This window comes from Phoca vitulina, unplaced genomic scaffold, assembly GCF_004348235.1.
Source record: "Phoca vitulina isolate PV1807 unplaced genomic scaffold, GSC_HSeal_1.0 scaffold31, whole genome shotgun sequence".
Classification (NCBI taxonomy): Eukaryota; Metazoa; Chordata; class Mammalia; order Carnivora; family Phocidae; genus Phoca; species Phoca vitulina.
This window is the reverse complement of record NW_022589734.1, coordinates 4,104,734-4,117,738: the sequence shown is the minus strand read 5'-3', so window position 1 is coordinate 4,117,738 and position 13,005 is coordinate 4,104,734. Positions and strand designations below refer to the sequence as shown.

The window sequence follows — 13,005 nt, the reverse complement described above, 5'->3', positions numbered from 1 at the left end:
CCGAGGTCAGGGTAGAACCAGCAGGGCCCCCCCTGATGACAAGTCAATGAATTTGTGGCCTCCGTGGGCTCCTTTATCATCAAGATGGGAGCCAGCAGATCAGGAGAAGCTGACTCCCGGGAGAAGGTTGACCGGACTCCCTGGACAAGCTGCTAGTACAGAGATGCCAAGAAAATTCCAGTTAGAAGCAGCAACAGGGTAGAGGCTGCGTTCCTTCTGCCCACTTCTCTCCTCCAGTTGTTTTTCAACATCACGTTTTTTTTATTATTATGTTATGTTAATCACCATACATTACATCATTAGTTTTTGATGTAGTGTTCCATGATTCATTGTTTGCGTATAACACCCAGTGCTCCATGCAGTACGTGCCCTCCCCAATACCCATCACCAGGCTAACCCATCCACGTACCTCCCTCCCCTCTAGAACCCTCAGTTTGTTTTTCAGAGTCCATAGTCTCTCATGGTTCGTCTCCCCCTCTGATACATTTTTTTTTATCAGTTGCAAAAATGCCTGCCAAATTAATTCCCCCTACAGCATTATTTTTTTAATGCCCTGGGTGCCTTATACTTTCTGCAGCCTGATAATTGCTTACATGGATAAACTAGTAAAAGGATCAGGGAAAAGAGGATATGAAGAGAGAGAACGTGGAGAAAATTAACCCAGGTACATTCAAGGTTCCAGAACATTTTTAGGTGAATTTTAAGCCTTCGTGTTTAGAATGTGAACTGAGGAACATTTTAAATTTATCCCAACTGTAAGATATTCTGGACTGCTTATTTAAAAGGCTAGCTCTAAAGACATTTTCGGTACTGACTTCATTCTGCCTGGCAAAAACCTAAGGCAGCATTAGAATATTTGTACAGTGCATGGCTATGATCAGCATCTTTTTTACCTTTCAGAAGAAGGCAACGGTTGCCATTAGCCTCATGAAATAAATCTACGCAGAGAATGTTGGTGCCGGGGTAAGGCCTTGGTGTCTTTCCACACCCCCTACCCTGTTCTACAGATGTGGGGAAACTGAGGTCCGGAGGGTTAAGTGATTTGCCCAAGGTCACAAAATATGTATAATCCCGGGGCTCGTGATGTATTCCCTCTATAATTTTTCTATAAGGGAAGAATTATATCATTTAGGTGTATACCATTTTAGAAAACATCGGAGACACAAAGTTGTGAGTTTATGTGACAAGTGGGATGGCCATTTAATTATGAAAGAATTTTATATTCTATAAAGAGATTTACAAGAAGGGTTATTTGCCTCAGGAAAACTTTGGGGTTTAACCATCCTAAAAGCCAATTTTTATTTAATTTTATTTAATTTAAATTACTAAGTTTAACTCAAATCATGAATTTGAATTTTTGTTAAAAAGAGCTAATTCGTATTCACTTGCTATCCCCTGAATTGAACCGACTTACCTTTTTTTATATGTATACCAGACAAAACTAAAGTGTAAAAAAAAAAAAAAATCCAAGTGAAAGCTTATCTATGGGAACCAAGCCTATATTTTTGTAAGAGCTTTGGACCAGAAACTTAAGATATTCTCCCAACTTGTATTTCATTCAATTCTAGACTTTGCTCTCATTTTTTAAATTTTGAGACTCTTTTCAGAATTTTGTAGCACTGTGATACTTGGTAATACCTTCAAGTATCAACAGCTAGAATCACATCTTTAAATCAGAAGCGCCCTTAGTATGGTCTGAGATGCTTTTTACATACACACTCAGGGAAACTTTGCTTCTACAAAGCCCTCCATGACCCAACTCCGCCAACCCCATCTATGTCCTTCCCTCTACACTGGATGACCTGCTGGAGGGAAGATCTTACCCTGTAAGGCAGCTATTAATTGACATGTTTTTCCTGCTGGCAGGTTGATCATGCCCCGTACACACTGATTCCATGAACGATGGATATTGACAGTGTGAAGGCGTGCGTACCTGTCCACACACATATCGCTCTAAATTTAATACTTCAGGAGAACAAACAACTCGAGGATAAAATTAATAGAACATAAGCTGTTAATCTTAACTTCCTTTCTGTTTTTTCTTTATGAATAAATATTCTAGGACAGTTAAAGAGTATAGATATGTTTTTAATGCAGAGAGTTGCCAAGCTGGTATCTTATCTGAGCAGGTGCTAAATGAATTAGCAAGAAGGCAGCCTAGATAGTAGACTTGCTGGTGTCTGGTTCTCCAACTGGGTAGAAGGAATGCTTGGTTTTATCTTTAAATGTCAAGGAAAAAATAGTGACTTCAGTATTAGGAAAGGATCACAGTATTGAGTTTTAATTACTGATTCTACCGAGTGATGCTAGGTGTGAAACAGATCCGTGAATGGAAATCAGATGGGCTTACGACTTAGCCAAATAACAGAAGAGGCAGAAATGAAGGCAAAGACAGGCAAGTGCATCAGAAACAACACATTACCATTAAATCTAGAGGACTGGGGTCTGAAAAGCATGTGGCAAACCAGGCGGTGCGAGAGAGGAGAAGCAGATAGGGTTCTCCTTGTCTGAATGGCATGCAGACACACAATTTGAAGAACAACCATTTAGTGGTAGCAATTAGGAGAACATGGAAAATTTATCAGCCTTGACATAGTAACATCGTTTACATGATACCACTGGGAAAACGATTCCATGTAAATAAATTTTCCATATAACTCGTCAAGAGTCAGCACTTCAGTGTAGCTATTTGGTGGGCATCTTTCTAAAATAGACTTTCCTGCTTTTTAAGCAATGCTATAAACATAGCGTGACATGAAGAAAATAATACTGGTCTAGAGGTCGAAAGACCAAGGTCCAGGTCTGACCCTGCCGCTGTACCCTCCCCCAACCCCAGGAGGCATGGTAGGGGCTCAGTCCATGTGCTTTGCCTGGAGGGGCTGGATTGAGTCAGAGACCTCACTCTGACTCTGAAGTTCATTTTTATAACTTTGCCTTTTCTTGGTGGGTGTTTAGAGGGTTTGCATATGGCATGAGGCACATTCCAGTAGTGTGAGCCTTCGTGGTGTGTGAACTGTACCACCCGATTGAGATTGTGCCCCTCGGCTCCGAACGGCCTCTCCCCATTCCTGTCTGCCCTGGGGCTTTCAAACCTAGAGCACGGGTGTCTGAGTGGGAACCTCAGTCTGCCTTCCAGGGGATGGCCTCCGAAAGCTCCATGTGATTGAGTCAGAGGCCCTTTTCACGTGATTGCTGGTCCTTGGCTTTTTGTAGAATAATTGAGGCCACACGGTAAGTGACCGATAGGTTGATGGTTTTATGATGTTCCAAGTTCATGCTGGAAAATGTTGTTGCTCAGGTTGTTCTGAGGTTGGGTCGGCCTTGTGTCAGGTGGCCCCAGGTCACAAGTAGGGAGTTAGTGTGGGTTTGATCCAGGACCTCAAGATAGAAACCACTGTGCACACATTTGTGGGTGATGGTCTCTGGGCCACCTGTGGGCAAACATGTGCCAGTCTGGAAGGAAGGGAAATTTTGAGGGTGAAACTGGCATTTTTCACTCAAAGTGGGAGCAGTGTGATATACCAGAAGAAGCACTGAGATACGTAAGCGTACAAGTGCCCAGAGTGTGATTGGAAGGATTCGCCCCCACCAGGCAGGTGTTCGCCCCTAGTGGGGAGGACGAGGGCCATGTAGGGCACCAGGTTTGGGGCAAGAGGTCCAGCAGGGCTGCACTATATTATTTTTTAAGATTTTATTTATTTATTTGAGAGAGAGCAAGGAGGGGCAGAGGGGGAGAGAGAAAGAATCTGAAGCAGACTCTGCACTGAGCACAGAGCCTGACGCGGGGCTCCATCCCACGACCGCGAGATCACAACCTGAGCCGAAACCAAGAGGCAGACGCTTAACAGGCTGAGCCACCCAGGCGTCCCTATTTTCATTTTTAAGTAGAGAATGGATTGATCTGTGATTTGCTTAATGAAAAATTAATTCCGTAGCCAAAGGCTTTGATCCAGCGTCCCCAGCCGTAGCACAGTGCGGAGGGTGGCTCGCCTCTGACCGAGGCTGTCGGCTGAGCGGACAGAGCGCTGCCCGCCCGGCCCGCTCCAGGCAGGTGCCCGGCAGACGCCACCTGCATGGTCCGCGTGCAGCCCCACCATCGCCTGTCCCAGATTCTGAAGTGTCCGAGCCCCGTCCCGTCTTCAGCTGCTCAGCGTCGGATACTCGATGCTTCTGCAGTGAAATGTATGTGCGCTCAGGAGGAGCAGCGCCTGAAGACTCAAAATGCTCGCATCCGTTCAGTCTGGTTCTGCCTCCGGCGAGGTCAGGCCAGCGCCCGTCTTCATTGCCAAGCGAGTTAAGCAGCGAGGTTTTTGGATTTCAGAATCTTTGGGATTCTGGGATTGTGACTACGGGATCATGGACCTTCTAACCATCCCAAACATAGTTTGGAGAAGGCCTCAGAACAATCCATCGTCTGCCTCGGGCCGAGAGGCCCGTCAGCCCTGTGATCCTCAGCAGGGGAGAGACGAGGCGTCTGCCCGGCACTGCCCCTCGTCCGCCCTCACTCCTCCACGCTCGCTTGCTGTGTGGGGCTTAGGACCGGAGCAGCTAGAGTGGGGCTTGCCCACATCCTTCCGGCAGAAGCCCTGGGGCTCATGGAACCACCTGACTTGGAGCAATCCCAGCCTGAACATCTCTCTAGTCATGGGTTCACATCCGGCTCTACCACTTGAGAGCTGTGTCATCTGGGCCAGATACTTGTACTTTCTTTGCCTCGGTTTCCCCATCTGAACAAGAGAGATAATAATAATACTACCACATAGCGAGCTTGAAAGAATTAAATCCTTCCAGCTTTCGAAATGTCTTGCTCGGCTCCTGTGGGCTGAGGCAAGCCATTGGCCCCGTGGACGCTTCCTTTTCCCAGAGCCACAGGTGCAGGCCATTGCAGAACTACCTCCCAGAGAAGCCACTGTGGCTTTTACGCCCGGGTACCTGGTGTGGTTGCAGAAGTCACCCTCAAGGGCACTTTCTTACCATCTGCACGGGAGGGTGCACCAGGCAGACGCAGCCTCCTGCTGCCCACCGTGCTCTTTTATTTTTGTTGAAAATGATCAATTTCTCTAAGGTCCTGCTACATTCCTCCTAGGTCCTGGGCTGTTGGCTGGCTTTTTAATTTGCGTGGTGTTATTACATTATGTACTTGTCAGAAGAGATTTCATTAAGCTCCCATAATATGGCCACACGGCCCATTATCCAAACTAGAAAGCCACCTCTGGGCTTTCTCCTAGGCCAATAGTCCAGCGAGTTCTTTATGGCTTTGTAGTAAACTTTAAGTGTGTTGTGTGGTGGGCCTCATAAAACTTCATCATTCCGTGCAAGCATCCTCTGGGCTTGTGGCATTCTGGAACACCCGAGGAAGCATCACTAGAACAGTACGTCCCGAGCTTCTGTCACCTGAGCGCCATCTGGGCATGTGAGGTTTCTTTGCCACATCCACCGAGGTTAAGGATGTGGGCTCCTGAGGCAGACTGCCTGGGTTCAGTTAAGCTCTGCCACTTAACGGCTCTGGAATCTACACGATGTACTTGAACGTTCTGTGCCTGAGTGTTCTCATCTGTGAAATGGGAGTAATATCACTACCCCCTCACAAGCTTGAAAGTATTCAGTACGTGGGAAACGTGCAGAAGAGTGCCTGGTGGTTGTAAATCCAGTCCTAGGGAAGGCAGTTTGCGATGCTCTTGGCCACCGGAAGCAGGGCTGGGTGGCTAATGGGAGTCGGCCCTTGTTCTCATGTCCAAATCTTCTGGGAGAGCGCTGTCTTCATTGCAGTTCCTTCTGGTCGGATGGCTACCACCCATTAGACTCCGTGGTGCTCAGGAGCCTCCACTACCTGGGCCCTGCCTCTCTGCCTCTCCTCATCTCTTCTCAGCTCACACCCAGCATTCCCGTTTTACCAGCTTGCAGCCCCCCAGACACATGCTGTTTCATGGCCCTGCGCCTCTTCTCGGGGTCCTGTCTCCACACACACCCCACCACATGCTGCACCTGCCCATCTCCCGAAAAGCCCAAGCATACCACCACCCTCCAAAGTCTTCCCCGGCACCCCTTTCCTACAACTGCGCACTCTGGTTCTTGGCCCCAGTTGTGTCCCATACCTTACAGACTTCTATCCAAATCACTGGTAAATCGTGTGTGTGTTTACTTACTTTAGTTGTCTATCTACTTATTTATGTATAGAGATCTCCTCCTACATTGGAGGACTCTTAGGTTGAGGTCAGGGATGTATCCATGTGGGATGCATCAACACATATTAGAAAAAAATAATTTGGTGACAGAATGTTTGAGCTCCAAAAGAGACCCGCACCCACTTCTTAAATCCTAAGATCATGGCATGCCTTTGCAAATGGTGCTGTCCTTGAGCCCTCTTTTACAAGCTTTGCCATTCTCAAAGATTCTCTAGGAAGAAACTTGCTCGTTGTCATTTCTCATAAGGGCATTTATTTTTTCTTACCGATTTTTAGTTATCCAAAGTCTATTGTCTTTAGGCATGATTTGGGGGTGAGAAAAATGAGTGATAGAGGGTGACAGGGCCGTCAGGAGTAGGGCAGCATCCCTGAGACCCAAGAGCCATGGGCCACCAGATCGCACATGACGCCTTCCCCATGGGACCCTGGTCTCCGTCTGTGGCTCTGAAACCTGGGAAGAGAAGCCTCTTCTCCTGAAGGGCCAGGGCTCTGTGGGTCCTGGTGGGATTTAATGCCTAGACTGATGGGATTTCAATAACAAAAACGTTAGCTTTTTATGCATAGTGCAGGGCTTTCCCTTGAAGACAAAGTGACATCAACTAGACATCACTTTGTAGTTTCCTGGAGCTGTCACTCACCTCCCATTCAGGCATCAGAACTGCTCAGAGCATCTCATGAGGGTTCTCCCCACCTAGCCCCACCCTGCCGGCAAAGCTTTAGGGTAAATGGAGGAAGAGGACCTCCGCTTGCTGGGGGACATGAAACCCCCTGTTCTGGTGGTGGATGACGTTCCTTGCTTGTTTACTTGCTCTGTGCCTGTAGCCCCAGGTGCCTGGGGATCCCGGCCCCCAGGGGTGGAGCAGGGGAACTGAGCTCCCGCTCTCCCCCGCTGACTCCTGGGCTCTGGGCCTTGCTCTTCCTGCATCGAGCACCTTTATGGTCTTGATTTTCAAATTCTGTTCCCTGCTGTGGAGTTTGTTCCATAAACATTTGATGTAAATTACTTTAAATTACTTTTTTAAAAGGACCCCAAACTTTCTCGTGTTTTAGACCATATTTTACACTTCAGAGACCACCTGCAAAACATCTTGTGCTGTCAGAGGAATATATGAGCTGGTTTTCTGAGATGCCTTTTAAAAAAGATTCTCCCAAAGTGGCTGAGCATATTTGGACCACCTGTGAACGTGCCCAGCTGAAGAAGGCGGCAGCTCGGCAAATGGTGTTGGCAATAGGGCCCCCTGCTGAGAGGCACCCCGAAGTCCAGGCAGCTCCCAGGGCCAGTATTCAGGCCACAGCCATGCGGAGCCTCACTGGGCCCAGTAGTCAAGGGCCATGGCAGGTGGCCTGCCACGGTGTGGGCTGTCCTGCGGGGCATCTGGAAATTGGGGATGCTTCTGGGCTGGCCTGAGGCCCTCTATCCAGCCTCCCCAGCACTATTTATAGAAGCGCCTCTGATCCACACAGAAGGCCCCTGCCGTCACCCACCGGGGGCCCGGCTGCTCAGAGTGGCCCGTGCCTGCAGGGCTCTATCTACCCAAACCAGGACCTAAAATCTACAATCAGAGGAGCAGCTGAACCCACTTCTCAGTGCTCAGTAACTTGAACAGACAGCTTAGAGAAAGTACGACACGGAAAATAAGCTTGATTTCATTGTTGCGTATGGGATCCCACATGAACAAACGGAAGATTTACAAGCCAGCTTCTGGATTACTTTAATTAGAGGCTCTCCAGAGCTTGCAGGGCTGCTAGGGGGTAGTTGCAATGCTAACTTCTTAGCCACACCAGTCATGACTCCTTGATACTATATAACCGAAATAAAATGCGGTGATGACTGGGGGGGGGGGGGGGGGGCGCTGATTTCCAGCTTTTACTTTCCTCCCTATTAGGGGTGGCCCCTCTTCTATAGGAAAGTTCGAAGGGAGCACGACCACACCTGTTCTTGCACGAGTTGTCCGTGGCTGTTCGGACACATGGCAGAGTTGAGGAGTTAACCACAGAGACCTCGCAGGTCCGCAAAATCTAGAATATTTACAGATACTGTCCAGGAGAAGTGAGCTAACCGCTACTCCAAACAAGCACCCTGTTCTCTTTGATTGACTTGTAAGTACTGTCATAAAGGTAAACTTACCAAATGCACTGATAGTAAAACACTAGTGGTTTTTTTTTAAATTGGGACTTCTTACAAGGTCTCATCCTAAACACAATCAAGGAATCTGTTGGCTAATAAAACTTGAAACCTGCTGTGTTCTGTGGTGTCACCTCAGAGAGAGGTGGCAGGCAGTTAGCAGCAAGATGAAAGTAATTCTCTAGGTAAGTCCTGGGAAAGCCTTTGCATGTTCGAAAACTGAAGATAACTGGCCGGTTGCTCACATCGGGCATTTTTTTTAAACTTAAAATCATTCTACTACTATTTGGTTTTTGTGACAAAATATAACAAAAGCAGCCCTTCAACAGACTGCTTAAACCTGCTGTAGAAATCCATAGTTAGTGAAAAGTTTACACTGATTTCTTGACACAAATGGTAGGATTGTTGTTCCTATCTGCCACGTTTTGAAAGTCATCATTTTTATACTTTCTCAAAAAAATTTAGACCCCTTCCCCTGCCCTCAGTTTAGCTTCTCTGGTTTGGCTCATGAGCGTCCTGAGCATTCACTGGCCATTACTTCACATGGGTGGGAAGTGACTGCCACCCACCTGTGAAGCTTGCAGGCCCAGGACAGAGGCTGTGGGGTTTTTTTGTTTGTTTTTGTTTTTGTTTTTTAATGATTTTATTTATTTATTTGTCAGAGAGAGAGCACAAGCTGGGGGAGCGTCAGGCAGAGGGAGAAGCAGGCTTCCCGCCGAGCAGGGAGCCCGATGCGGGGCTCGATCCCAAGACCCTGGGATCATGGCCTGAGCCGAAGGCAGATGCTTACCCGACTGAGCCACCCAGGCGTCCCGGGGCTGTGTTTCTTGATGCCCTGCAGAACCGAAGACATTCACCCATTCCCTTTGTGTCTTTGAAGGATATTCCCCGAGTCCCTGCGGTGGCTGATGGCTACCCAGCAGTTTGAGGCTGCAAAGAAGCTGATCCTGCACTTCACGCAGAAGAACTGCATGAACCCCGAGAGTGACATCAAAGGTGTGATGCCCGGTGAGTAGTGCTCACTTCAGCCTCGCAGCCCCACCCCGATCGGGAGAGGCACCACGTGTCCTGGACGAAGTCACCACGGTCTTACCAAGCAGCTGCCTTCCTGGTTTAAGTTTCCATAATGGTAGGTCTGCAGCTGGACCAGGAATGTATGGGAATTGAAATTCTCTCCACCTTCTAGGTGTTGGATTCTTTCCTGGCCAAGTCTAACATGCTGTCCTGTCCAGACCCAGAAGTGAGGCATGAGCCTAATATGCACCCAGTCATCCGGGAATGTTTGGGAGGGGTCCAGCCCGAGTCTGGTACACAGCCGTGCCTACCAGCCCGGTTCATACACCCGCAGAGCCCTGGCTTGGGGTGGCACTGGTCCGCACTGCCTCTCTCTTCCCACGTATGAGCTTCAGAGATGCCACGGTCTGTCTCTGTCATGACCTATCTGTTGGGCATCTGAAGAAATAGGAAAGTGAAGTCTTTTTGTAGAGTAGTTCAGAGCCGTTTAATTTTTTTTTTAGAGTTTTATTTACATTCAAGTTAGTTAACAGATAGTGTATTACTCATTTCGGGGGTCGGATCCATAGAATGTGTGTGTATCAGGAGCATCGCCACAAGCTAGATCAGGCCTTTCAAGCTGGGGATCCGTCAGTATCACCAGGAAGTTGTTAAAATCCACATCCCCGGTTCCCTCCCTTGTACGCAGAAATTCTGATCCAGTAGATTTGGAATAAGTTCTGAGAAATTGCATTGTTAATAAGCAGTAGCAGAGATTCTGATGTACATGGTGCACAGACCCTTTGAAAGTCCCAGTAAAACCAACCCCAGACTCTGACCCATGGCAACAACCCGATGATACTGTTGTTATAAATTTCCCAGGAAAATACTCTTCGGGCCCCGCCCAAGAGAGAATATGTACACCCCCCAGCCCCCACCACGATCTGAGATTCTGTCCAACAGATATTTACTAAACACCCACAGTGTACCGGGCACTGTTCTAGAACAGAGAAGGAAGCAGGCAAAGCCTTGCCTTTTCCGTGCAGCTTACAGGCAAGCAAGGGAAGGCATACAGTGAACAATGAAATGTACAATCCATCAGGAGGGAGGCATGCTGTCAGAAAAATTCACAGAGTGGAGAGATGGGGCGGTGAGGGATCCCAGTCAGACGCTTGGGGGGAGCCTGGCTCCAAGGTCACAGGTGAGCAGAGACCTAAGCGAGGTACGAGAATGTACACGTCACATCTCCATTCACAACAGGGAAGGAACATGCGGGAAATCTGAATCACACTGGCCAGGAAGGGCTTCTGGAATCATCTATTCCATGGTTCCTAGACAGGCTTTTCATTAGACTCCTGCTTCAGATCTAGGGTTCACAGTCAATAGAAGTTCCCCAGATGCTACTGCTTGACCAGCATGGCCTGGATCCGTGACCTGGGAGATGGGGACAGCAAGGCTCGGCTGCTTCCACCTGTGGGGCTGGCTTGCTCTGCCTGGCCCTCCAGCACAGGCAGACGGGCTCGGGAAGCCTGGAGCCCATGCTTTACTGGAAAAAAGGCCATGAGCCAGGTGTGCTTTACACAACGAGTACTGAGTGCTGGTGCTTTGCAAAGGGGCACCTGTGGTTCCTAAACCAGTGACCATGAGAATAAATAGGATGACATTCACATGGTGCTTAGATGTCAGTCACTTTTCCAAATGATTTGCAAATACTAACGTAATATTTAATACTAAGTGCTTTACGTACATTAACTTTTTCACAACAGTCCTATGGGAGAGGTACCATAATTATCCTGAATTGCAGATGAGGAAGCTGAGGCACAGAGAGGGGAAGTGTCTTGCCAAAGATCACACAGCTAGTAAGTAGGTGAGCCGGGACCTGAACCCAGGAAGTCCAGCAGAAGCAGAAGGGAGTAGGGGGAGCTCACAGAGACACCAGTGTCACTGTAGAAAAGAATGAGTATTGAATTCTTTTCCCCTTTGGGGGCCATGTTTGCTCATTTCGCGATGTCCAGGCCGTCTTCCCAAACTTCTCCAGGCCCCATTCATTAGCAGCTTAATGCTCTTAAGTCCTACAGTGTAATCTGTTTCTGGCATTTCCCTAATGAAATCACCACATTCCATTTCTTTCCGGTTAAAATATTGTCTGGGAAAAGCTTGTTTTCTCAATCCTAATTATACTGATTCATTTTTCTCCTATTTTTGGAAAGTGGTATTAAATCTTTTTTTCCCTTTCTTTGCTTATGAGTTTTGCTGCTGTCCCCACAAGAGGCTGGGGGGGGAGGTGGCTGACACATGTGACCTCAGCCCCACTCGGGAGGGTTGTCACAGCACTCGCTGCTGGGGACACACGGTTCACATCTGCCTTGGACCTCTGCTCACTCCCCGCTGTCAGACGCGTCGATGCCAGTGCTGGGGGAAGGCAGGTCATCGGAATTGGCCACTTCCAACTTTCGGAGGCTGCTTTTTTCTGCTTGGGATCTTCTTCCCATCACCTCACCTCGCCCACCTACCAATCCCTGTCCCTTAGCTTGTCTACCTGCCTTGTCTCCATCTCGCTGCCCCTGCCCCTCACACCACCTGCTCAGAAATCCCTCAGCAGCCTCCCGGGCCTTCTAGCTAGATCCCCCAGACCTTCTGAGGTGAAGGTGCTCTGAGACCCTGTCTCACCTCTACCTGCCCCTCGAAGACTCTGCAGCCTGCATTAGGCTCTCGGAACGCACTGAACGCCCCCCTCCGCAGGGCCGTCCCCACCCCAGGTCTTCCTGGGTGACACCCCGCATTTGCTTCTCGCCAGAGCCTTAATGAGGTCAATCATCACATCATCCCTGTTTGACGTATGGGGAAGCGGGGCCCAGACAGGCTGAGTGTTGGGGAGCCCTGCCGCCCACTGCCGATGTCCCTCCAGGTGGAAGGAACAAGCCCCGTGCAGGGAGCGGCTGTCCTCTGTCCTCATGCACCAGGCCCTGTGTGGGCAGCGCCCCCGGAGAAGCCCGCCTGGCCCCGCGTTGCCGGGAAGGGAGGGTGAGTCCCCCCATCAGGCCCAGCAGGGGCTTCGCCTGGCCCTTCTCAGCAATCCAGCCTGCATTCTGCCTTCTCCCGCCCGCTCCGTCTTGTCAGCCTGGTCAGAACCAGGTGAGGAGCAGGTCAGTGTATCCGGCCACCTCCGTGTCCCCAGGGTTAGGTCACTTGCCCAGAGTCCCAGCACTAGCGAGTGGTGACTCGGAGGCCGGGCGCCCGGCTGCTAACCCCGCTGGCAGCCGACTCCCCCTCTTCCGGGCTCCGGGCCAGCTGCGGCCACGTGCCTGGAGAGGCAGTTACCGAGGTCAGCGCTGCCGGGTCACTTGCCAAAATTTGGGGCAGATTTCAAAGAGTGAGCTATCTGAGGTGACTATGATAAGATCCCTCTAGGCGGTCTCATCTGCTTGCACCTGAAGCACTTGTTCTAATGGCAGAGCGCCATCATGTCCAAATCCCTACCTGACGGGGGAGGGGCTCCGCAGAGGAGACAGCAGGTGCTTTCTCCGCTTCTGAGCCTGGCCTCCGGGCCTCCGGGCCTCCGGGCCTCCGGGCCTCCTGGCCACGGCCCGGAGCTCTTAGTATGCACTTTCGATAATGGCTCCGGGGCCGCTGAGGCTCCTCCTCCTCCTGCTCCTCCTCCTCTTCCTCCTCCTGCTCCTCCCCCTACTCCTCCTGCTCCTC

General features: G+C 49.6%; 1 protein-coding gene across 1 annotated transcript in view; it reads left to right on the top strand.

Moving 5' to 3' along the window:
• Positions 1-13,005, top strand: part of SLC22A23 (solute carrier family 22 member 23) — a 175,289-nt gene that overhangs the window by 143,207 nt on the left and 19,077 nt on the right. Inside the window, exon 5 of the mRNA XM_032424882.1 lies at positions 9,191-9,318. Within this exon, the coding sequence (XP_032280773.1) occupies positions 9,191-9,318 (128 nt within the window). The remainder of the gene's footprint in view (positions 1-9,190; positions 9,319-13,005) is intronic.